Below are 26,982 nucleotides of genomic sequence, written 5' to 3'. Positions count from 1 at the left end.
ATATACAATCAGCGAGAGAGTTTTTTAAATTATAATCTTTTTAAAAAAAGTTATTTTAGAAGATCTCACTAAAACCCTAAAAAACTCACAAATCGCTCATTTGCTGCAACAACGTCATAATATAAAAAAAAGTTGTTTCGAGAAAAACGTCTTTGAATATTTTATGACATTTTACTATTTCTTAAATAAATTTTCAACAACTCATGCGATTTCAGAAATATAAATAGTAGATGTTAATATCTTTCTAATCTGTATTTAACCCAATTTTTATTTATCAAATATACGAGAAAACATGAATTTTAATTTTGATGTGACAACAAAAAAAAAAACACTCTCACACAAAAAATAATTGATTTTTTGAAAACTAATGAAACTATATGAAGGATTATAGAACAGCACATATTTTGTATTACTCAGTTCATAAAACACGGATTTTGAGTTATGACGTTGTTGCAGCAAATAGGCGATATGTTTACAGAAATGATCTCAAATACCTTATTAGCTGTTTTTTATGTTTTTGCACACAAAATTCGTTCATGTATTTCAAATTTAAAGTGAAAATAGAAATTATTCGGTTAATCGAATAATTTTAAATTAACCGATTATTAACCGAATAAATCTAAACCTCGATTAATTATTTGCTCGATTAACCGATTAAACCAGAAAGCCGATTAATTGAAGTTGATTTCAACATACAGACGGACAGACGGACATGGCTATATCGACTTCGCTATCTATAACGATCGAGAATATATATACTTTGTGGGGTCGCAAATGAAAAATGTAGAAATTACAAACACGGGGGGTGTTACCGACAATTATTGACCCTACTACTATTTTTTACAACATTCTATATTTTTACAATTATTTAAATCATTTTGCAACACTATATCTTGTATTCCTTTATTATCCTATTCTTATTATACATACTAAATAGACTTTGACATTGTTAAAAAATTAAGAAAAGCTTAAACAACTAAAACCTAAAACTAAGGTAAAATGATTAATTTATTATATTAATATTAATAATAAAAATAATTCGCTTTCAGAATTTTAAAGCGACAAACTGCTGAAATAGACTTAGTTTGTTTTATTTTTAACAGGGGGGAAAGGAAATTTCCCCCGCAAACCAATTTTTTTAAATAAATAATAAACCGAACAAAGAAAAGAGGAGAGAAATAATCAATTTTAAAATAAAAATATATTTTGATGAAAAACCATAACATTATTAATAAGTTTGTTGTTTTTTGATTTATGTAAATTTAATGTTGTTCTCAATGATAGTGAAGATATCTATATGCGATAAATAATTTGTTGCAATTAGTTTGTGTCTAAACTAATTGTGTGGTATAGAAGTGTGTCATCTACATGAAAAACCATTAGTCTTCGAATTGTGTGTCCAAAATTCCGATATTTTTTGTTTGAATTCGTAATACAAATTAAACAATTGTTTATAATCAAAACACTTGTTTGTTGAAAGTTTTAGAAAATGCAAGTGAATTTTTAAAGTGGAAGTATGTGCAATATTGATTATATATACATGATTTTCTAAAAGTATTTTTTTAAAATACAGTGAATTCGCGGGGAGAAAACGTCGAAACTGTTAAATGTAAACCAATTTTTTATTTTTTTTATTTTACATGTCCGAAATCTAACCATAAAAGCTAGTTTGGATATTGCTCAGCCGTTCCATGTACAACTTTAAAAAAATTTTACAAGAAAAGTTTGAAAACTTCTAGATTTATTACTTTTGCTACACATTTCATGATTCTACATATTTCTATCTATGTATGTGCAAAAGTTTGCTAAAAATTCAAGTCGGAACTTTCAAAAATTTGAAATTTAAATTTGGCTAGAGAAATAATATCTATACACAGAGAATATAGATTCGTGATAGCAACCGAATTTGTTGCCAATCGAATAATTCTACCTTAGTGACCGAATTTAGCAGTTGTGGCTACCAAATTTTAAAATGTGAGGTTGCTTTAACCGAAATTCTTCTTTATCAACTGACATTCTGTTGATAGAACCGAAAAATTCTATGTTTGCAACCGAATCATTCGATTGGCAACAAATTTGGTTGCTACTACGAATCTGCTTTCTCTGTGTATACATTTGTGTTTTGTTATTATCAAATCTGTTGATTAGATGGAGATGCGAGGACATATTTAATGATCCTATTAAAAGGCATTTCCTTCAACTACATTTTAATAAAAACTAAGAGCTTATTTTCTAAATCCCGGCACCAAAAACTAAATATTAAAAAATAAAAAAAATTGATTTTCTTTTCACGAAAAGGGTAAGCATACATACAAATTCTGGCGTTACATTTTATTTTTAATTTGTATTGAAAACTAATTTTTGAATGTTTAATGTTTTGTTTTTCCATATATAAACTTTCACTTGAGCTGGGTTTAGAAAACAAGGCCCCAATAAAAACACTAAATAAAACACCGCCCTCCCACAATATTGAGCTTTGGTATAAAAGAAAAAATGTTTTAAAATAAGCCTTCAAAACTGTTTTAAAATACTAAAAATAAAAATAAATTTCAAAAATTAAAAACGAAAAGCATATAAATTTTCAAAACAAACTTTAAAAATAATAAAACAAAATAAATAATAACTAATATTGGAAGCACTGGAAAAAATAACTGAGTTGAATGACAGATACCGTCATCAAAAATTGACAAATTCGATAAGTACATTCAAAATGATATGTGGATTATACATGGCTTGTAACAGTCTTTCATTAACAGGGCCTTTAAGTGTAATTTTGCAAAAAAGCGAATTTAAAAAGCTAAATTTCTATATGAAATTTTTCATTAGCAGCAAAAATGCAGAAATATTACATGTGAAAATTAAAATGCATTTTTAGAATGTGACAACGACATTTACCCCAACCTCCATATAATAATAAAAATAGTTATTTCAATGTCAGTAAGTAATACTACAGCTGAAAGGTCATTATCAAAGTCCTTACAAAGTTTGAATGAAATAAGGTAAACATTAAAGGCCTTATTCATAATAAATTTTTAAATTTATTACTGTTTAAGTTAGTTTTTTTGTATGTGTATACTCCCTTTTGTTCACCCTTGGGTGGGGATATTTTTTTCGCAATTACCATCGTCTATTTCTTATTTTTGGAAAACATATTTACAAAATAATAAGGTGCGTACTTGAATTTCTTTATAAAAAAGTGCAGTGAATTTTGTAAAAGAAAAGTGTTTTTTATTTATTTTGTTTATTAAAAATAAAAGTGTTTAAACAAACACTCACATATACATACATATTAATTATAATATTACTGTGTGTTTGTTGTAGTTGGTCGCTTTTCCAACGCTCACTTTATTTGACACTTGCTTTGTGTTTCGTTTTCTACTACTAGAAAATATCAACTGCTTGGTTTGTTTATGTGGACGGACAAAATTATAGAAACTAAATTTATTTTGATAATTTGCTAATTTTTTGTGACAAAATAAAGATTTCGCGTTTTAAACGAAAAGAAATTTAATTAAAATTAATATTATTAATTGTGCTTATTAATAAATAACAAGTGGTGGAAATAGTGTTGTGTTTTTTTGTTGATATTAAATAAATACATAGACATTAGTGTTTGCTTTTTCTTCTTCTTCATATAAAAGTGGTCACTCTACTGTCTGTCAGTTTGATTATTATTGCGTTTGATTAAATTTGACAAAATAAATTTTGTGTAATATTGATCAAATTTGTGAAAATTAATTACAATTTAATTTATTAAATATTATTGGAAAAAATCAGTTAGATTTTTTTAATTTTAAAAGTAAAAAATTTTGGAAATTATTAATCAATAATAAATTAAAGTTGTTATTTTGAAACTTGTAATTTATATAAAAGAAAAAGTAATAAACATGTCTATTACACTTGACCGTTTTATTAGAGCTTCGGATGCTCTTATCCGTTTTGAAGCCGAATTTAATAATACTCTCGAAGAAGTACATACTGCGTTCACAATAGGGTTTCACAGAGATGAATTGAATAAGTTGTGGGACCTTGTTAAATCAACATATGAACAATGTCTTGATTATTTGACGACCTCTGAGGACACTGAACCTGATGATACTGAGGTGACTAGCTCGAAATATCAGAATACGTATAGATCGTTTATTAACTGTTCGGGTAAAATTGCTGAGAAAATTCATCAGTTTGCTTCAGTGACTAAGTCAACTGATTCGCCAACAGTGAATCAGAATATTTGTGTCGGTCATCATAATTTGACTTTACCGCCTTGTGACGTAGATATGTTTGAGGGTGATTATCTTTCATGGCCTGCCTTTAGGGATTTGTTTACGGCCTTATATATAAATAGTTCGCGTCTTACAAATATTGAACGATTATGCCACTTACTGCGTAAGACTAGTGGCGACGCGAAGGAAATTGTTTCGAAAAGTCCGCTTTCTGATATAGGGTTTGAAATGGCATGGCGAAATTTAAAAGACGCCTATGAGAATCCGCGTATGTTGGTTAATAATCAACTAAAGACGCTTTTTAATATTCCAATACTAGAAAAAGAGTCTTTTACCGGCCTCAGACATTTGCAAAGAGGAATTAATAGTTGTCTTGTCGCGTTGTCGGTGTATAAAGTTCCGACAGAGAATTGGGATCCGATTCTAGTCTTTTTATGTGTACAGCGACTTCCTGACTGCTCTGCAACTTTATGGGAACAGAGCATTAAGGATAAATTTGCGTTATCATGTTGGAAAGACATGGATGCTTTTCTAACAGAAAGGATTCAAACTTTGGAATGTCTTCGTGATATTCGGGAAACGCCGCAGACAAAAGTACCATCGGTACAAAAGGTAAAGACACATCATGCTAATTCTGCATCAAATTCTAATTTTTGCGTTTTATGTAAGAATCAAAGCCATTTCCTACGCGATTGTAAGCGTTTCAAGAATCTTTCAGTTTCGGAAAGATTTTCTACAATTAAGAGACACCATTGTTGCGTCAATTGTTTATCAAGAACACATGAGGTTAGAAATTGCACAAGTGTTCATAGCTGTTCAACTTGTCAGAAGAGACATCACACTTTGCTGCATAGAAGTACTTCATCCTCAGACGATTCGACTGAAAGTTCAAATACAACAAACTCTAGGCCTGTGGAATCTTCAGCGTCTACTTCTAGAAAAAATAACCCAGGTCCCTCAAATCGACAGCTGTTCCACTTGTCCAATAATCGGACTGTACTTTTAGGGACTGCTATGGCGAATATACGTCATCAAGGTATGACATACCCGGCTCGAGCCCTCATTGACCCTGGTTCGGAAACGTCGTTTATTTCTGAACGCGTGCAGAATCGTTTAAAGATTTCGGCGCATTTGACAAATGCTCAAATCTCTGGTGTTAACCAGACGATTACTGCAACCTCTACTAAACTTTGCTCGATCGAAATAGGCTCTCCTTTGGACACGTCGATTAATTTAAGGACTACAGCTCTTGTTTTACCAAATATATCGGGTAATTTACCATCGTTTGTTATCTCGGATGAAATTTGTGGGAATTTACCGAATCTACAATTGGCTGATTCTCAGTTTTTCAATTGCAGACCGGTTGATCTGCTTCTATGTGCAGATTTCGTACAAACTTTTTAGGGTCGTTATTAGCTCAAAACACGATATTCGGTTGGATTATTACTGGTCCTGTGCCATCATCTTCTGTTCAGGTGTTTAATACCAGAGTTGAGTTTTCCGAGGAAGACAATTTAAACAGCAGCTTACTCCGCTTTTGGGAACTAGAGGAGGCGCCGAAAAGGAAAATAATGTCCCTTTATGATAGGATTTGTGAAGAGAACTACAAGCGCACAACTCGCAGAGGAACTGATGGACGATATATAGTGACACTTCCTTTCAAGCCTGAATTTCCGGAAAACTACTAAATTGAGAGTAGTTTTTAATGCGTCAAATAAAACTTCTAGTGGACTTAGTCTTAACGATTGTTTGTTTGTCGGTCCTACCCTTCAGGCAGATTTAGTCCTACTGATTTTACGTTGGAGATTTTTTCGCTATGTTTTTAATTGTGATATTACTCAAATGTATAGACAGATAAGGCTTGACCAGTCTCATACTCCTTTTCAGCGTATTTTGTTTCGCGATTCTCCTACAGAGGATTTAAAGCAGTATAAATTACAGACTGCGACCTTTGGCGTCAATTGTGCACCTTATCTGGCCATCCGTACTTTATTACAGTTGGCAGATGATTCTGAGAGTCAATATCCACTCGCATCGAAAATTCTTCGTAAAGGTATGTACGTTGACGACGTACTCACGGGGACTCAGGACTCATGATGTTGAAACCGCTTTGATCGCTCGTGATCAACTTGTAGCGGCATTATCATCTGCAGGGTTTAATCTTCGAAAATGGACTTCGAACGATAAGGCAATTTTAGCCGGGTTTTCCCCAGAATACTTGATAGATGAGAAACTTTTGGTTTTTGTCGAATCAAGTAGTTCGAAAACGCTGGGACTCCAATGGAATACTCATTTGGACGTTTTCTATTTTAGGGTGAATCCTATAGCGCGACGTTCGCACTACACTAAGAGGGAAGTTCTGTCAACAATCGCGAAATTATTTGACCCGGTAGGTTGGTTAGGTCCAGTTTTAGTAATAGCAAAAATGCTAATGCAAAAAGTTTGGCAGGATCAGATAGATTGGGATGAGGATATAAAAATGTCAACACAAACCGAATGGGAGAAATTTGTGGCTTCGTATCATAAAGTCAATTGTATACAAATTCCTCGATGGGTCCATTATGAACCAGAATCCTCAGTAGAGCTTCATGTTTTTTCTGAAAAGGCATATGCGGGGGTAATATATATTCGGGTGGAAACACCTAGAGGAGAAATTTTCACACATTTGCTAACATGCAAGACGAAAGTGGCCCCTATTAAATCGGTTACTTTACCTCGTCTTGAACTTTGTGGTGCTGTATTAGCGGCAGACCTTTTGAAGGCCATGTTGTGTGAAATTGACATTCCATTGCACCAGGTTTATTGTTGGACTGATTCTACGATCGTCCTTTCCTGGTTAAGAAAAGACCCCTGTTCTTGGGCAACCTTTGTTGCAAATCGAGTTTGCAAGATACAAAAAATTGTAGGCAAACATAATTGGCATCATGTCAGATCTGAGGAAAATCCAGCGGATTTAGGAAGTAGAGGAGTTACACCTTCTCTTTTAGCTCAGAGCTCTCTTTGGTGGAATGGTCCACATTGGCTTCGGGACAAAAAGTCTACTTGGAATCTGGAAAATTTATCCATGCTTGATACCGATCTTGAGGTTCGAAATGTAAAATCTCATTTCTCTTTTTTCACGAATTACGAGAACGTTTTGGAGAGATTTTCGTCGCTTGATCATGCTATCCGAGTTTTATCCTACGTTTTCAGATTTTTCCATAGAACTCATTCGCTTTATAGGAACCGATATTCGTATGACACCATAACGCTGTCTGAAAATGAAGTGAGACATGTGAAACTACGTTTGGCCATTGTGGCCCAAAAAGGTAATTTCGCTATTAGAAAAAAGACCACTTTCTTCTAAAAGTTCACTTTTACCTCTAAATCCGTTTCTTGACAATGAGGGTGTCATGAGACTTAATGGTCGATTGGCTAGGTCGCCTTCATTGGTTTATACGGAACGGCATCCAATTTTATTGCCATATTCATGTCGCTTCACGCTCCTTTTAGCAGAATTTATTCACAAGATTTCCATTCACGGTGGAAATCAACTAATGCTAAGGATAATACGAATCGAATATTGGATTCCTCGTTTAAAGACACTTGTTAGAACTATTGCTAATCGCTGTAAGCGATGCTTGTTGGATCGTAAACGCGCTTGCACTCAACTAATGGCTGCCTTACCCCCAGAACGGACGAACTTGGATCGACCGTTTACAACAACAGGAGTTGATTTCGCTGGTCCCTTCGACATGAAAAATTTGAACGGTAGGTCGTGTCAGATCTTAAAGGCCTATGTCTGTATTTTTGTATGTTTCGCCACCAAAGCCGTACACTTAGAAGTAACTTCAGATTTATCAACAGATACATTTTTAGAGGCATTTAATCGATTTATTTCGAGACGCGGTTGTCCACGTACGATCTTTTCGGATAACGGGACGAATTTTGTAGGTGCTTCTCGAGAGTTGGAGAGAGAATTTAAAACCTTTTTATTGGAAAGTAGGGCTAGGATGTGTTCGACGTTTGGCATCAACGGCCTTTCATGGCGTTTTATTCCTGCTGGTGCTCCCCATATGGGAGGTTTGTGGGAAGCGGGAGTTCGAAGTTTCAAACTGCACTTTCGTAAAGATGCACATTCCGGTAAATATACCTTTGAGGAACTTTCTACTGTCCTCGCTAGAATTGAGGCATGTCTAAATTCTCGACCATTATGCCCTATGAATGATAATCCTAATGAGATAGTGGCTCTCACACCAGGTCATTTCTTAATAGGGTCGCCTATACTAGCTCCACCTGAACCGTCAATTTATGACTCGCCGCTTAGTCTTCTAAATCGTTATAGGAAAGTTAAAGCACTGACTCATCACTTTTGTCGTAGATGGAAAGAAGAGTACTTGTCAGGTCTTCACAAACGATATAAGTGGAAATATCCAGAAAGAGATATAGCAGACGGAGACTTAGTTGTCATACGAAATGAGCAATTGTCACCCACTTCTTGGAAAATGGGAAGAGTCGTTAGGACTTATCCAGGAAGCGATAATCACGTACGAGCCGCGGACATACGTACAGAAAACGGGATAATAAAGCGACCAATTACAAAACTGGTTGTTTTAACCAGTGAAACTGTTTAAAAATTGTTTTGTTAACCTTCATTGTTTCCTAGTATCATGGATCCTCTTACTCACTTGTCGGAAGAAGCTTTGCTTGAGGATTACGATGAGACAATGGAGGTGGACTCAGCTGCCACGACTACTACTACAGGTTCTACCAGCCAGTCTGAAGTTGTCGCTGTCATCGAGAGCTCAACAGCCATAGTGGTCACTGACCAAGAGGTCCCTTTGACCTCACCTGAAAATTCCTCTGCCCCTGCAGTGGTACCGGCTCCTGACGCCAACATAACTACAAATCCTGACCCAGTATCAGGTGCCGTGGAAGCCTCTGGTTCGAATCCGCGAATCGTTGCTAAAAATTGTCGCATTTGTGATCGCAAGCATCAATTGTCTTCGTGTCGTAAATTCATAAATATGACTTGTGAAAAGAGAATTAGGATGGTGCTACTACACCATTATTGCTCTCGTTGTTTTTCCGCAAATCATATTTCCCGCGATTGCTCAAGTCAAGGATGTTGTAAAACATGTAAAGGAAAACATCATTCGATGTTACACTATGACAATAACGTCGCAGCAAAACAAATGAAATCTAAAAAACGCTCGCGAACTAGCGATCCTCGAACTGCTGTTTCGAATCAACTTCCGCCAATGCCATTGTTTCACCCCGTGTCGTTTTCTCCAACGGCTACTGTTTTGCTGCTCATTTCGAACAAGAGCATTCGGGTACGGGCAGTTTTAGACCTTTACTGTAGCATGAGCTATATTTGCTCAAGTTTAGTGGCAAACCTAAAGCTGCCCGTCTCTACCGTTAATGAAGAAAAATTTTGCAAAGTCAATATATGTTCTCTTTATGAGGCATCGCGACAAATTTCGTTGACGGTAAAGGTAAAAACAATGCATGGCATAAAAACTCCTGTAGAGACGGTTTCGGACACTATAAAAGATCATTTTGAGGGTATGCAATTGGCAGATCCGAGTTTTAATATGTCCGGAAAAGTCGCGCTCGTAATTGGCCCTGAGGTAGCAACGCAAATTATGAGAGGTAAAATCTATTCGAACCCGGGACTTCCTATGGCTCAATACACCATTTTTGGTTGGGTCATTTCTGGCCAAGCCCCTCGTTAAGGGCCCAGTTCATGGTCTGATTCAAAACCATACTCTCTTGAGTGCAGTATGTAGTCTGTGTCAAACTACATCCCATAGACCTTGTTCTATGGGAACCTTTTTATTTATATATACATATATCTACATATATACCAGCTGGTCTGGCCTGGTCGTATGACCAATTTGTTATTTGAAAAAATAAATGAATTGAAAAAAAAAAATTATATGGTTTAAGTTTACATTTTTTATTATTATTACCTATTTAATTAAAGATTTGTAGCAACGTTCTTTGTTCTTGCAAGGTGGCCGGCAATGTTTAAGTTAGTTTTTTTGTATGTGTATACACCCTTTTGTTCACCCTTGGGTGGGGATATTTTTTTCTAAATTGTAACGAGTAAAACCGTTAACGATACTTTTCTTAAGCATTGTTCGCCACTTTGTTTTGCATATAATAATCTAATCGTAGCTTGATCCATACAATGTATTCTCACACATAAAGGTAATATAATAAACAAAATAATTTTTTAATATAAACAAAATAAAAACACAGTTTTATTTCTTTTTTTATTTCACGCACAAACAATTACAGGTTTATAAAAGAAATTTTGTATGGAAATTCAGTTTTTTAAACTTTTTATAAAATTAAAAATTGATTTTGAATAAGGGGGAAATGTATGAAAATCGATTACAAATTTAATTTCAATAAACTTAATTTTGATAGATAAAATATGTTTTCTAAAACAAAAAATTTTCCCCCCAAAATATTTGGCTGGATCCGTGCCTGCTCTTGCCACGCATGGCGAAGGGTATAAAAATCAGCCAAATCGCTCCAGCCGTTCTCACGTGATGCCATTATATACATGGACCATTTCATTTTTATATACTTACGGAAATTTTGTATGGAAATTCAGTTTTTTAAACTTTTTATAAAATTAAAAATTGATTTTGAATAAGGGGGAAATGTATGAAAATCGATTACAAATTTAATTTCAATAAACTTAATTTTTTGGCTGGATCCGTGCCTGCTCTTGCCACGCATGGCGAAGGGTATAAAAATCAGCCAAATCGCTCCAGTCGTTCTCACGTGATGCCATTATATACATGGACCATTTCATTTTTATATACTTACGGCTATATGCATAAAAAAACCTTATTGTAGATTTAAAACACAATTTTGTTAACGAACACTTTAGCTTTAAAAACCATTTATAAAAGTATTGTATTCATAAAAGTTTGAATAAAGGCACAATAACTAAAGTACTGATTTTTGTCTAAGCTGGCAATGCTTCTCATTTATTTCCCCTTTTTTGTTGTTAGTGTTGCTTTCAATTAGGATAAAATATTCGTTAATTTTATTTTTTTCATTAATTGTTTTTAGTAATAATACATTTTTGAAGATAACAACTAATTTTTAGATAAAAAAATGTATATCTGATTCTAGTAAATTTATATTAAGCTAAAATGTATTAATGTACAAACTTTTTTATATAGTTTATTTCAATTATTATTTAAAGTATTCGAATGACGAATATTCTGTGATAAAATAAACATCACTATTTTATAATTTAATTATTATTAATTTATTTTTATTGACATTTTGTTAAATTTTAACAAAATTTAATGAATTTCTATGTGGAAACACAGTTTTAATTCCGGAGTGGGTATATTGAATTCTGTGGACCTTCTTACACAATGTTTACACATTTTATTACTATATGGCGTTGCAGGTTAAAAGTAAATGACAAAAATGCCAATGAAACTCACTTATGAACCTCATATAGTTCACTGCCGGAGGAATATCAAACAAAATCATATACTATTAAAATGGAACTTACTCGCCAGCGGAGTGGAAATTGTGTTTAGCAATTGCAATAGTATCATCTATTATTCCAAATTTATCTTTAAAATCCTCTTTTTTAAGATAAAAAGTAAAAAGAATTCCTACTATCAAATTTTTACATTTAACAATTGTTTATAAAAGGTATTTTAAGCTATTAATCGTTTATGAATACAACTTTATGAAAATTTTCCTATAATTGTTTTATAAACCTTTTGTAAATGTTTATACATATGGCTGTAAGTATTCGAAATCATTAATTACCATTCTCGGACCAAATGTGGACTTTATGGCGAAATTTAAAAAAAATAGAAAGCTTGAATTTTTGTTTGTATCAAAAGGTGGTACCAACGTAAAAATGTCATTGCGAATGAACAAACCTTTTATTGAATAATACATACATATTTATGTATTCCTCGATTTGAAAATTTGTGTCTAAATATGCAGTATTTTTTAAATATCGAAGAATACCATTAAAATTACTCTTTTGTTTAGAAAATGTTCACAAGAGAAAGATGTGACTTTAAAGCTTATTATTGTAGAAATTTTTAATTTCATGAATTTTTTCGTAGCCTCTGGAAAAATAAGTGTAATATTTTCTTAAAGGTTTTAATACATTTAACTTTTAATTGGAACATTAATATATGGTTACGTATTGTGTGCAAATATATGAATTTAAGAGATTATTAAAATTACTGCTGATTATAAAATTTTAAATTCGACCTAGTAGATGTTTTCTATTTTACCGTAGTCAGCTCGAGTTTTACTTTTAGTTTCCAGTAATTCTAATGCTGAAGCTGAAAATGATGATGATAGTGATGATTGTAGTTGAGATAATATTTGGTGTTGATATTTTACATATTGTTACTTTTTTTCTTTTAAAAACGATGGTTTATTTCCTTCAAATAAACCGGATGCTTTTAATTACAATAAAAGCAGTTTAGTTGTTTAAAAAATGTAACAACTGTTTATTTATTCAAATTTACACAACAACAGTTTATACAATCACACATTAATAATTCACAATAATACACACACTTAAATTACACTTTGTAATGTACAAGACTGTTGATGTTAACTCTAACAGTTCCTATGGTAAACTACTAACTACTGCAACCGCAGCCACTATTTATACACATGACTGTTCTTAATGGACAAAACTAGTATATTCGTATTCTAGAGCTTTCAATGTTAATACTAGCTTAAACATTTAGTGTTGCCATACTTTCAAACAATGCTAATAACTGCATGCTATCAACATTGTTGATAAGTAGAAGCTTCTGCTGATGGACATGTTCATAAAAATGATTAATATTGCAGGCAGTCGTTACAGACCGTTAAATTCAAATCGCTATTGCAAATTCGTAACAATATATTGGATTGTTGTAAAACTCAACAAGAGCTTGCAAAATCATTGCGAGATACAACCATTGCAGCAATTTCAAAACGTTTGCGAGCACCAGGAATTGAAGCCGAGAGACCTTGAAATACGATTTTGCATGGCCGAAATTATGATTGAACGATATAAAAGAAAATAATTTTTGCACCGAATCATTACTTGCGATAAAAAATGGATTCATTACAATAACCCGATGCGTAAGAGATCGTATGAGAAGACCGGCCAACCAGCCGAATACGGCCAGATACCTGTTAAAAAGTATTTAGAATGAAGTCTGCTCTGCTCACTATTTTTGAGAATTTTCAAATGACAATGCTATTTTCAATTTCATTTATGAGTCAATAATGAGTGTAACACAACAAAATGGAAATGTTCCCTTATAACTCGCAGAGATAATTTTCACTGCATTTGTTATAGATTTATTAAAGGGGTAAATCTATTATTACGATCACAAATAAATTCTTTTAATTATAGCGCTCACTGGCCCCCAAAATTCGTCAGGTCTGTCTCTTAAATTAAGACATATCTAAAGGTTCACTTAGATATCAAATTAGTCCACAACATTTTTAAATTAATGTGCAGTTTCAAATTCGAGAAAAGTTTTTGCATTTTATTATATGCTTACATACATATACACTACTGCTCAAAAATATAGCGCACTTTATATAATTTTGTTTGACTTCCCCACACCTCTTCAAAACATTAAAACAGAACAAAAATGTTGACGTCAACTTATCAAATTTATTCACCTTTATTAATTTAATTACACAATTCATTTCAAATTATCAAAATAAAAATAATAGAATTTATTTTATAAAATAGTATGTTTCAAATTTTGAACACACAATTATAGAACACTACTTACTTAAAATAAAAAATGTATGCAGTATGATGAAATACTTCCGCCGGTAGCTTTTAAAGTACATTTTATTCGATGTGGAATTGATTTGACAAATTTAGACCAGTCATTAATGGTTATTTTAGACCAAATGTCTTTTATAGCTCTCTTTAATACATTTGTTGTTGTTATTTTGTAGGTTTAAAGATCACGATCAGTAATAGGCCAAATATTTTCAATCGGGTTAATGTCAGGTGAAGTTGGTGCCCAACTAATATAGGAATATTTATTTTTAAACCAATCCATTGAGAATTTTGACTTATGGCAATAAGCATTATCTTGCTTAAAAAAGACTGTATCGTTTTGGATCCCAAAAGTTGATCATAATATGATGGATGTTTTTCTGAAATTAATTCTACATAGCTTCTAGCATTTAAACGTCCTTCATAAAAGATCAAAATACGGGTTCCATGGGCAGTAAAACATCCCCAAACGCTTACAGAACCATCACCGAGGTTTGAAATAAAACGGTTGATTATTTTAATGTATTGTACGTCGTACAAATGATCGATTCTTTAGGTTAATCAGCTCAAAGTGGGACTCATCACTCAATATAACCTTATTCCAATCCATTTCAGTCCAATTTGCATACTTCTTACACCAGTTTAACCTTTTTTGACTGCAGCTAGTTTCGATAAGGACGTTGTTTTTGAGTATAGCTTTTAAGACCATAGCTAGCATGTCGACGGTGAGTTGTGCTGGCACTTACTGACATTTCAATCTCAGATGACCAATCTGAGGCAAGATGGCGGCTACTAGCTGATCTGTTTGGTTTACACATTTGTACCAAATACCGATCTTGAGCCTGTGTAATGCACTTGAACCGTCCCTATTTGTAAGCGGTTCATTATTATAGATCTTTTTTTTTCAATATTATAAACACATTTCCGTGAATCACCAAGCATCTTTTAAATTTCTGTGGAGATAGGTTTTCAGCAAATAGTGTTTTAATGAATATTTTTTTTCAATTGGGATTTTTTTACGACCCATTATTTTAAATAAAAAACTGAAAAAAATCAACAGCAATTTAATAAAGTTGTTTCAACACGTGTTGTACTAATAATGAATTATTTTTTTTTCATATTTTATTTATTGTATCTTCACAAAATAATGTGAACTATCAGTAATTTGTTCAAATCTTAAATACGTCTTTAGTGGAGGTGCTATATCCTAGTCGAAGTTTAAATAAAATAAAACAAACGCGTGATATGTGTTTACTTGGCGTACGCCTGACTAGTTTTTATTTTATTTCTAAATGTTGGTTTTATTATTTTATTAAACAAATGAAACTACTTAGTTAACTGTATTACAGCTAGTCGCTCTGTCGAATGACTTGATAATTTTAGACATCAGAACGAACGAAATGTAGGTAAGAACAAATATCAACAACCGTTACTTTTTTATGTATCAGCTTTTTTGTTCTTAGCTTATTCATATATTTCGTTAGGTGCAGCAACGGCTATCTGTTGATGAGTTGAATGTAAATTCGGTTACTCGGTGACCGCCACAACCAGCCCCCTTCCAGTATGTGACTATAGGCACAGACGTTTTGGAAATCGAACTTTACGTCCGGTTCTTGTTGTGGTGTTGGCTGGTTTCTCGTCAGAGCCGGTTGCAAACTCATTTTGTAACGCTCTATCGGGTAACGTTGGGGCAAGTGTAGCAGGTTCATCGTCGTCTATGAACGCTGCCTTTAACCGGTCGATGGAAATGGTTTTAATTTTGCCGTTAACGTTCACGTTAAAAAATTTTGGGTATCGCTTGATGACCTTGAATGGCCCGTCATACGGTTGTTGTAGGGGTGATATAACGGTGTCGTTTCGTATAAATACGTGGCTGCAGTCGCAAAGTTCGTTTTGTACAAAAACTTTTGGTTTAGTATGTTGAGATGTGGGCTTGAAACGTAAATTACTCATTGATTTCTTAAATTCTGTTATAAACTCACAGTCGTTACATTTTTCCTTCGGTGTCATACAAAATTCTGCAGGTAGGCGTAGCGATTTACCAAACACCATTTCTGCGGGGGTCGCCTTGATGTCTTCTTTATATGTAGAACGTAAACCCAGCATTACCATTGGCAATTCCACTGACCAATTCGTTGAATCTTTACATTTTAAAGCCGCCTTCAAGGTGCGATGCATACGCTCGATAATTCCGTTTGCTTGGGGGTGGAATGCTGTGGTGGTTAATTCGTGGAATAGCTGACATTCAAACTGCCGACCCTGGTCTGTAGTGATCTTTGAAGGCACACCAAATCGCGATATCCATGTAGTTATTAGAGCTCGTGCTACTGTCTCACTAGTAATGTTTTTAATGGGCGTTGCTTCAGGCCATCGGGTAAAGCGATCGATTATGGTGAGGATATACCGATACTCGTTCGACGGCAGCAGTGGCCCAACAATATCCATATTTATATGGTCGAATCGTACTTCGCTGCTGGCGTAGCTTTGTAAAGCTATTTTGTTGTGCCTTTGAATTTTAGACTTTTGGCATTCCTCACACCTTCTTGCCCACTTAGAAATATCTGACGACATAAACGGCCACTCAAATCTATCTTTGATGAGCCTGTTTGTTCCGCGTATTCCGGGGTGCGACAATTTGTGCAAAGCATTAAATACAGTTTTGCGAAATTGTTTTGTTACAAAAGGCTTTGCTTTGTTGTTTTGAATATTACACCAAATCAGCTGTTTCGAATTTGGCATATCAATGGCAGTCAGCTTTAAATTGGATTCTCTATTATTTATTATTGTTTTTATTTCGTCATCGTTCTGCTGCGCTGCCGCTAATGCGTTGAAGTCTAATGCTGTGGTATTTATCTCTTCAATACGCGATAAAAAATCGGGAACAACGTTGTCGACACCTTTTATGTACCGAATATCCGTTGTAAATTTGCTTACATAATGAAGTTGTCGCAGGTGGCGTGGATCGGATTTTTCTGGCTTTTGTTTAAAGGCAAACGATATAGGTTTATGATCTGTGTAAATAACTAATTGCCTGCCCTCGACTTGGTCCTGAAAATGTTTCACACCTTTGTAAACTGCTAAAAGTTCTCTTGAGTATGCGCTCCACTTTTGTTGAGAATCCGTAAGTTTTTTTGAAAAAAATCTTAGTGGTTGGCTGTTGTTATTAATGATTTGACTCAGAACACCCCCTATAAAGTTGTTAGAGGCGCCTACGGATAAGGTTAAAACTGCATTCTCATGTGGATGGGCTAACAGCGTTGCGGTTGCTAACTTTGACTTGAAATTATTAAAAGCTGCTCTTGCTTCATTTGTCCAGATTAATGTGCGTTTATCATTTTTGATGTTTCCTGGAATAAGTTTTTGTAGAACGGCTTGCGTTTCAGCAGCCGCCGGAATGAATCTCCTATAAAAATTGACCATGGCTATGAAACGCCTCAGATCTTTTGCGACAGATGGTTCCTTAAAAGTTGTAATGGCTTCTACTTTGTCTGGAAGAGGAAGTATACCATCAGGAGTAACTAAATGACCAAGATACCTCACCTGAGACTGACCAAAAACACATTTACTTAGGTTAATGGTCATGTTGTTGTCCTGTAAACGTTGAAAAACCTCTTTTAAGTGCTTCTCATGTTCCTGTTCGTCCTGGGATGCTACACAAATGTCATCTAGGTATGGCACGACAAAGTCTAGACCTCTGAGCACTGAGTCGATATGCCTCTGAAAAGTTTGGCCGGCGTTGCAGAGGCCAAACGTCATATATCGAAACTCATATAAACCAAATGGTGTTGTAATGGCCGTTTTAGGTATATCCTCTGGGTTGATTGGTATTTGGTGGTACGCTCTTTCCAAGTCGATTGTGGAGAAAATCTTTTTATTCGCTAGGACGTGGTGAAACGTTTGTATATTAGGTATAGGGTACCTATCTCTTTCGGTTACAGCATTTAGGGCGCGGTAATCCCCGCAAGGCCGCCACGTGCCGTTCTTTTTTGGTGCCATATGAAGCGGAGATGCCCATGAGCTTTTGGAGGGTTCATAGATGCCCTTATTTATTAAATATTCAAATTCACTTTTGGCGAGCTTCAATTTTTCGGGCGTTAATCGTCGTGGTTTAGCATAGACTGCGGGTCCGCTGGTTATGATGTGGTGGAACGTGTTGTTTTTTCCGTTTTTGTTTTCTGACATAGTGAGTATGCTTTTGTAATTTTGCAGCAGGGCTTGATATTTATCATTGTTGTTAATCACCTTGATGGTTGGTACGTTTGATGTAGTTTTTGTTCCTGCTGTTTTCAAATTTGTTGTATTGTCAATTAACCGACCTCCGGCTAGGTCTACGATGAGTTTGAAATGTTACAAAAAATCGGCTCCGATTATTGCTGTGTTTACTTTGGCTACTCGGAAGGTCCATACAAACTCACGTCGAAGTTTGAGGTTAAGTTTTACTGTTTTCTTTCCATACACGCTAATGGGTGAACCGTTTGCTGCGAAGAGTGTACCTGTAACTGGGCAGTGTTGTATATCGTGTTTTGTAGCCGGAACGATGGAAATATCGGCGCCTGTATCTATCAAAAAGCGTTGCCCGGTGTTGCTGTTTATAACGAAGATGCGATTTGTTTTTTTGTTGCCGGGCGCACGAGGTACATGGTGAGCCCGGACAGCTAGTTTTTTGGCTCTTGGGAATTGCTTTCATACTTACATGGTGGTCTACATTTTTTAGCATCTCTTCCAAACCTATAATGGTAATAACACGTGTCGTAGTTTTTGTGTGATCGGGAGCTACTTCTGGCTGGAGTCGATGAGCGATTATTTGACCTGTAATTTCTTGACATTGACCGCGGCTTTCGTAGATTTTTAATTTGCCTCGACAGTTCACTGATTTGCTGTTGTAATCGTTCGAAATCATTGGTACATACCTGTGCGATATCGCTGCTAACCGCACAAGTACTTGATGTGTTTGTTGTCATAGCCTCCATCACTCTGTCTGCCATTGTAGCTGCCGTAGTTAAATCTATTTTGTCGTCGGCAGATATAATGGCCCGAATCTGCTGCGGAAGATTTCGTAGCCACAGTTGCATCAACAGTTCATTTGTGACGGGTGTCTCGGCAGCTCTGCTTCTCATTTCGGCAAGTAATTGCGACGGTTTCCGATCACCAAGTGCTAGTTCGCTTAAGAGTTTTGTTATCTTCATCGGTGTGCTGTCTGCAAACTCTGTAATAATGCGTTTCTTTATTGTGTCATACATAGCACCTTTGACAGGAGGATTCGTGCGCAAATCGGCAAGTTTATACATGACACGTGTGGGAAGTTGACCTATGATGGTGTAATACTTCTTTTTGTCAGAGGTTATACCTGCCGATTCAAAAGCTGCTTCGACTTGCCAGAACCATAAGTCTGTATATTCTTCGGTGAAATCAGGCAGTTTACATTTTGTCGTTTCTGATCCAATGGTGGCCTCCACTATAGCTTCCTCTTCTTCGTTTCCCATTTTATTAGTTTTAGTGGAGGTGCTAGTCGAAGTTTAAATAAAATAAAACAAACGCGTGATATGTGTTTACTTGGCGTACACCTGACTAGTTTTTATTTTATTTCTAAATGTTGGTTTTATTATTTTATTAAACAAATGAAACTACTTAGTTAACTGTATTACAGCTAGTCGCTCTGTCGAATGACTTGATAATTTTAGACATCAGAACGAACAAAATGTAGGTAAGAACAAATATCAACAACCGTTACTTTTTTATGTATCAGCTTTTTTGTTCTTAGCTTATTCATATATTTCGTTAGGTGCAGCAACGGCTATCTGTTGATGAGTTGAATGTAAATTCGGTTACTCGGTGACCGCCGCACGTCCCACCACAGTTGGACGAAAAAATATGTTTAATTTTTAGATCCTATCATCAGCGCAGGTCTGTTGGATTCCTTCTTCTTAGTCGGATGTAGCCATTACTTCTCATTAATGTTCGTGCAAGTGGGTTTGGGTGAACTTCTAACTTTTTCAAATATGACTCCGCTTATTTTTTTATTTCATTTTTCACCAGGGAGAGACCTAGGTCCTTATGAATGTTAATATTTCTAACATATCAAGGCGCTGCTTATTTTATTTTCTTAATATTTTATTTTGGAATCTTTGAATTTTTTCAATATTAGAAGCTGAAGCCGTGCCCCATAATTGAATTCCATAGCACCATATGGGTTTTATTATTGAGCTGTACAGCAAAAGTTTGCAATCTAAACTCAATCTCGAAATCAATTTTAATGAGTTCAAATTTTACAAAAAGAAACTACTGTGAGGTCAGAAATTAAATATTCAAAGAAAGTGCGCTATAATTATGGCACATGGATTGGAGACTTAAGAGCAATGCATCATTATTATTCCATTATCTCAGTTTTTTTATATTCTTGTATATCGTTCATGTTTTTATAAGAGACTAAAGATTATACAAAATATATAAACAAAGTGGCCATGTAATACACGCTTAAAAATATTTTTCTAAAATGCGCTATATTTTTGAGCTATATTTTGGATCAAATTTACAAATGCGCATCACGATTCTTGTTCTATGGGTCATTCCAAGAAAAATTGACGAATTACTTATTGAATTACTACAGCCATTATTAATTACTATAGCAATTATTCTAATGCATGAACATTTTTATCGAAAAAGCTCTTTTATCAACAGACTTAATGTTTGATATAATAGTTGTGTTCGCGTACTTAAAAATTTGTAATAATTTGTACAAATTATTAAACGTTAATCGAGGCATTACTGTGTATGTTTTTAAATGAGTTTGTTTGGTAATGAAAATTGTATAAAGCAATGTCAACTTAGCGATTTTATACATGTCGGCGATTTTGTGAAAAAATTTAATTTGATTAATATTTTTTATAATTTATTGTTTATAGGAAAAAATATAGTTTTAATTATTATTAAGTGCTATTTTTACTGTTTGTATGCATTTGTTGATTAAAAATCATGCTATATAGAGTGTCCAATAAACCGACAAATTTAAAAAACTGGTTTCCGGTAAAACCGAAAAAGTGTGTTTTTGAAAAAACCGGTTTTGATATTTGATTTGTCTTCAAAAACCCGGTTAACCGGTTTATATTAAATTTTTATTTAATATGAATAAGGTCTCCTTAAATTAATTTTTATTTGTGATCGCTAATAGGAAATGTGTTAAGAATTGTGTACTAAATCTTCGGAACATTAGCATTTTTGAATTCTTAAGGCTCTATATTTATGGAATTATTTTATATCTTTTACGAAATATTGTCAAATGCTATAATTTTCTATAAAATAAATCAATATTTTTAAAAATGGTATCAAAATTTTTCATAAATATGTTTGAATTAGCTTCATCATACAAAAACCAGTTTGACCGAAAAGTTAAAAAAACCGAAACCGGTGGAGTTTACAAAGATGAAAAAACCGGTTGACCGGTTTTCGGTTTTGGATAATCTAATGCTATTGTTAACTTTTTCTTTCGTTGAGCATTAACAGCGATTTTAGTTTTTTTTAAAGGGCATTACTTATCAAATGTTTACAAACAGAAACTTACAAGTTTTTACAAGTACTTTTTTGGATATTTTTTAGATTGAGAGTAAATTTATTATTACTCTCTAAATTGAAGTTACTGGATCATTTTTACTGGAAAGTACGCGAACACACCTAATGTGTATAACAAATGAGGAGCCGCAGAACAAAAGGTAATTTTTCACATTTTTACACAAATTGATTTTTTGATATTTTTATAATATTTGGGTTGAAATCTTCTAGAAAAAATCAATTTCCCAAAATTTTAAAATTTTCAAAAAAGCATCTTTTTTCGGCACCTCAAATAAATACAATTAAAAATATTCACTAAAATATGAAATTTATTTATATAATTTTAGTGCAAAATTTTAGAAAATTAAAACCGTTAAACCGCATATCAACATTTTAAATTAACCGGTTCACAAAAAACCTAAATTGCTAAGAAAAACCGGGGTTTCGGTTAAATGATTTATAAACACTATGCATAATATTTACCTGTAATTCCCAACTATTTAAATTTTCCAATATATCATTTATTAAATTATTTGTATCGACAATTTGCTTTCGGATGATTTCATCGTTTGCTCCTAAGGCAGCTAAGCATTTTAAGGCTGCTTGCTTCATTTCAGCGTTATTTATTTTAATAAGTTGAAATAAAGACGATAGTAGGTGATTGCAAATTGCGGCCGTCCTCTGCAGTTCCGCATCGATCTAAGATATTAAAATGTCAGCTTAATAAATAAAATTTCGATAAGGATAATCATATCACCTCAATTAAATATGACAAAGTTTCAGCAGCGGAGGCCCTTATAGAGCAGTTAAAAGTATCTGAACACAAGCGAACTAAACATGGAAGAGTTCTATGTAATATCCTAAAATCAGACGAAAGCAGCGTTCCGGATCTGTATATATATGTAATACATTTTGCAGCACACAACTGTGTTTCAGCAGAAAATGATCGTGAAATAAAATAATTAAGTGTATCCAACAATGATCGCCCCTGAAAGCTGTAAATAAAAATATATTGTTACAAAAGGATATAAACATTTCTAAAAAATCTTCGCAATAATATTTTTGTATAGCAAATACTACCATATCATAGTGAATAGAGTATCCAAAAACTTTTTTTTTTGAATTGCTGATCCTTAAGGTACGGTCAGATTAGGTAAACATTTGACGCATTTATATTTATCTGAATTTGCCCAAAATACTTTTTATGCAATACCAATTTTCCAATTTTTGTTTGATAAAACAGACATTAAATATTGTCAAATACACATATGGGAAAACATGTTTGACTTGCGGTCACACATTCACAAATATTTGCCCCATAAAAATATTTATTCAAACTGCCAGAAAACATAAAATTATTTTTATAAAAATACAAACGAACATGAAGAAATGAAAAAAAGTGGAAATAATTCTGTAACTTCTAAACAAACAGTCTGTAGTTAATAAAATTTCCCACGACTATAGACTTTAAACTCTAAGGTGTGGCGGAGCACCAAGGCTCCAAAGTAGAGGATCCCGGTTATATAAAAAAATTAAAATTAATGCCAAATTTTTGTGTAGTTAGTTTTGAAGATATAATCAGAGTTTAAAATTACTATAAATTATTGCTATAAAAAATTGCTTTACTATAAAAAATTGCTAAATAGTTCATAATTTTAATTAAAAACTGCAACAAATATTTAACAAAGTAATATTTCATTATATACATACTGAAAATATACAAACTATAAACCAATGCACTGTAGTTTCCCTTATATGGAGAAGCGGTCAAAAATCAATATCTTCAAAACTAAAAACACCAGCTCATAGCATGTCCGAGGAACTTAAAGTTTGCAAATTTTTAGGAAAAAATATTAACAACTGTAGTCACAGTATCCATTTGATCATTTAAGGGTTAATTGGCTTATAGATTTATTTTAAGAATTTTTTAAATACAGTATGAAAATTCGTTCATACTCCATTTTAATACATTTGAAATATACACTTTAAAAAAAAAAATTAATTAAAATGTTATACAAAGTTATATAACGATGGAGGGAGGTAGTGCCTGGGATACTCCTCAACAAGTTTTCTGACTGTCTATACAGCATATTCCTCAAACTTTACGGCATCAGTTTCAAATCCAGAATTTATAGCTTGGAGAAGATGTGCCAAAATCTTTGCAAAATGTCCTTATCGATTCCTGATATTTTTTATGAAAGATCGTTATTTTGGAAAAATCTCCACGCTATGTTGCCATAGTTCGAATTTTCGCAACAACCAGCTTTTGGCCTATCTACCAAAAGTACCATTTAGGCCCGAAATCAAAAAATGGTATGTTGGCAAAATGCGATTTTTCATTATTTTTCGTCGGATGTCTATCCATATGCGAAAATATGCAAAAACCCGCGGCTACAATAGTTTTTAATTTAAAGAGGGGTAAAAAATCTACAATTTGATGTATAAGATGTTGTGGGCAGATGCGGGCCAAATAACTAAAAGTCTACGTGAAAAAGTAGTTTTTTAAAAATGTGAGTTTTCAAAAGGTCAAAAAAGTATGCATCAGGGATTTTTTAATGGGTTTATATTTTCCCAGCTTTTATTATTTAATTTGGTAGAAAATAAGTTAATATTTGTAGGGTTTTTGGATACTTCTGCCACAATATCCCGAATAACCTTTTAGATAAATTTAAGTTTTCTTTTCTGACTATGTAAACACAATATATGAACTATAAACATAACTCCACATTCAACGGAAGACAAAATGAAAATTTTTCATTTTTAAAACATTTGATGCCGAAATATATTTATATTTTTGGTCAGCAAAAACAAATGAAATTGCTTGTGTATAATATACAAAAAATTTACTACAAAAACATCATACATGCAAACAAATCGCAGCGTGAAAACCATAATCTGCAAACGATATACGCAGTAAAAAATTTAAACAATGGAAATATGGAAGATAATTGTGTATCTCCTGTTATTTATTACCTCTTTGTATTAGTTTAATTTGTATCCAGCGGGAAAAAGATGCAGTAAAGAGGCCTTCCTAAAGGCCTTCTTTTGCGGACACAAGAACTTCTAGCCGCATTGGAAAATTGTGTCAATTTTACACGGCGTGTCATTGCGAGCCAAGGCCTTGCATACTCGCTGCTGTTAGAGGGCTGAGAGAAGGCCTACTTAGGAAGTGCTACTAGAAGGCCTACTTTGCAAGGGCTTCTAGAAGACCTAATTGGGAAGGGCCACTATATGGTCTTATACCTGTACAAAAACCTGTTATTACTGATCTAATGAAAGGCCTGCAGAGGAATGTCATATGGAATGCCTAGAAAGGTAGCACTGCTGCAAAGTCTTATGGACTTTGCCTAATAAAGTGCCTAAAAGAGAAAAAAGCATTAGAATAAGGCATCAAAGGACGGCCTATGAAAAGTCGTGCATTTTCAATTATTATAGAACGTCTACCATGGAAGACCTATTTAAAGTCTTATTAGAAGATCTAAAATAAAAATAAGAATTAAAATGAAGTTGTTTGTTTAATTTTTTGAAACGTGATAATTTCTGATTACATACTTAAAAAAAACAACAAAAATAAATAAGAAGCCACATCAAGCAATTTATTGTTGTAAATTTTGTAAAGAGAGTTAATCAAAGAGATGCAGAGTATATTATTTTTTGATGTAGACTATTTTTATTTAACCACTTGTTATTAGAAGGGGATTCATAGGCCTTCTTGAACATCTTCTACGAGCAGGCAGAGTGGAATATCGGATCTTTTAGAATGTGTAAATATGCCTTTTGTAAGGCCTACAAACTGAAGTCCTATAATTTTTTCCCGCTGGGTAGTGATAAATTATTCTTGCTTCCATACATTTGTCCTTCCATAATCTGGTTGTTGTGTGTCCGGTGAATAATCCAGTGATTATCCTCAAGTCACCCTTTCCGAGCGAAAGCAACGATTGGGATCTACGTCTGGATAGGGTGATGAATCGCTTGGACTATCTTAGTCCTGGTAGATTACCCCAAAAACGGGCAAATTCCGATTCAACCCAAGAACGAATACGATCCATAGTGTATCCACGTGGGATGCCAAAGAACGGTTCAGGACCTATAAACGAGCGTCGAGCACCCCTGTTGGCGAGTCAGTCAGCGCGTTCATTGCCAGCGTGACCTTCATGGACAGGTACCCAGCTCAATGTAAGTTTATTGTGTGCGCCGAGTTCACCAAACCCTAAACTTCCTATTTAACAACAGAGTTGGTGACATATTGTCCGATATTGCAATACTAGGATCATTTTCAAAGATGCCTAGAATTACAGGGGATATTCCCGGTAGTCTGGATGTACTCCTATAGGCCTCCGTCAATAAATGTAAGGGTGGGATGTGTAGGATTGCACCCAGAGCATGAGTGGGACAGGTCCTCATGGACCCAGAGACAAAGATGAGGCGATATACCTTGTCAAGCAAAGCTCTCGCGGTCACCTGTTCTATTACCGTAATAAAAGACCAGTAAATCATCTTCGGTGTTAACCCCCACGTTCTACCAAAAATACGCTGGCAGGCATATATTGCCCTAGTGGCCTTTTTGATAGTGTTGGATAAATGAGAGTTCCAAGTGAGAGTCCTATCAAGTGTAACCCCAAGATTTTTTACCTCCTTAGAAAACCCTATAGATGAGCCATTCAATGTAGGTTCTATGAGTCTAATAAGTTATTAGTAATAACTCTCCGTTTTGTAAATGGTACAAGAATTGTCTTGGCTGGGTTAATGGTCAGTCCTCTTTCCAAGCACCACTTGGTGGTTATATTCAGAGCAGTCTGCAGCCTTTCCGATATGGTTACGTCATCCCACCCAGTAACAGAGATTACTAAGTCGTCGGCGTAACCATATGTGCGGAAACCGCAGTTGTTAAGTTTTTCCAGAAGTTCATCGATGACAAGAGTCCACAATAGAGGCGATAGTACGCCACCTTGTGGACATCCCCTAGTTACCCTAATGGTCGTTCAATAACATCACGTTCAAGCTTAAGCGCAGATGATTTCTTACTACATTTTTCCTACTTGTTAGTAAACCTGAACTCTGTAGTTACAATACAATGGTGAATGCCTCCCTTCTTGGACTCTCCATTTGAACTCTGTGAACAAGTTTCAGTTCTAAAAGGACTTAAGGATAATAAAGCTCCTGGGCAAGATGAAATCAGTTACGAATCAAATACGGCCCCGTTAAATTTATAAACGATTTATTATATGTACTAAATATAATTTTTCTTAAGGAACATATACCAGCTAGATTTACAACTGCAATCCTTATCCCACTCCTGAAGAAAGGTGATCCTGACTGTCCTGCTAATTATGGTGGTTTATCTTTAATTGATAGAACTTGCAAAATATTTAACAACATTATTCTAAATCGTATTACTGACTGGATAAATAAATTCCATAT

General features: G+C 34.1%; 1 protein-coding gene across 2 annotated transcripts in view; it reads right to left on the bottom strand.

Annotated features, from left to right (window-relative positions):
• The window catches only part of LOC135954948 (armadillo repeat-containing protein 8-like), a 450,125-nt gene that overhangs the window by 260,089 nt on the left and 163,054 nt on the right, over positions 1-26,982 (bottom strand). For both annotated transcript variants that reach the window (XM_065505202.1, XM_065505203.1), the window contains exons 5-6: positions 22,319-22,556; positions 22,045-22,260 (exon numbers count right to left, since the gene is read on the bottom strand). In XM_065505202.1, the coding sequence (XP_065361274.1) occupies positions 22,045-22,260; positions 22,319-22,556 (454 nt within the window). The remainder of the gene's footprint in view (positions 1-22,044; positions 22,261-22,318; positions 22,557-26,982) is intronic.

The sequence above is a fragment of the Calliphora vicina genome, chromosome 3, assembly GCF_958450345.1.
Source record: "Calliphora vicina chromosome 3, idCalVici1.1, whole genome shotgun sequence".
In the NCBI taxonomy this organism is placed as follows: Eukaryota; Metazoa; Arthropoda; class Insecta; order Diptera; family Calliphoridae; genus Calliphora; species Calliphora vicina.
Note: the sequence above shows the minus strand (reverse complement) of the source record. Positions and strands in the feature narration are given on the sequence as shown.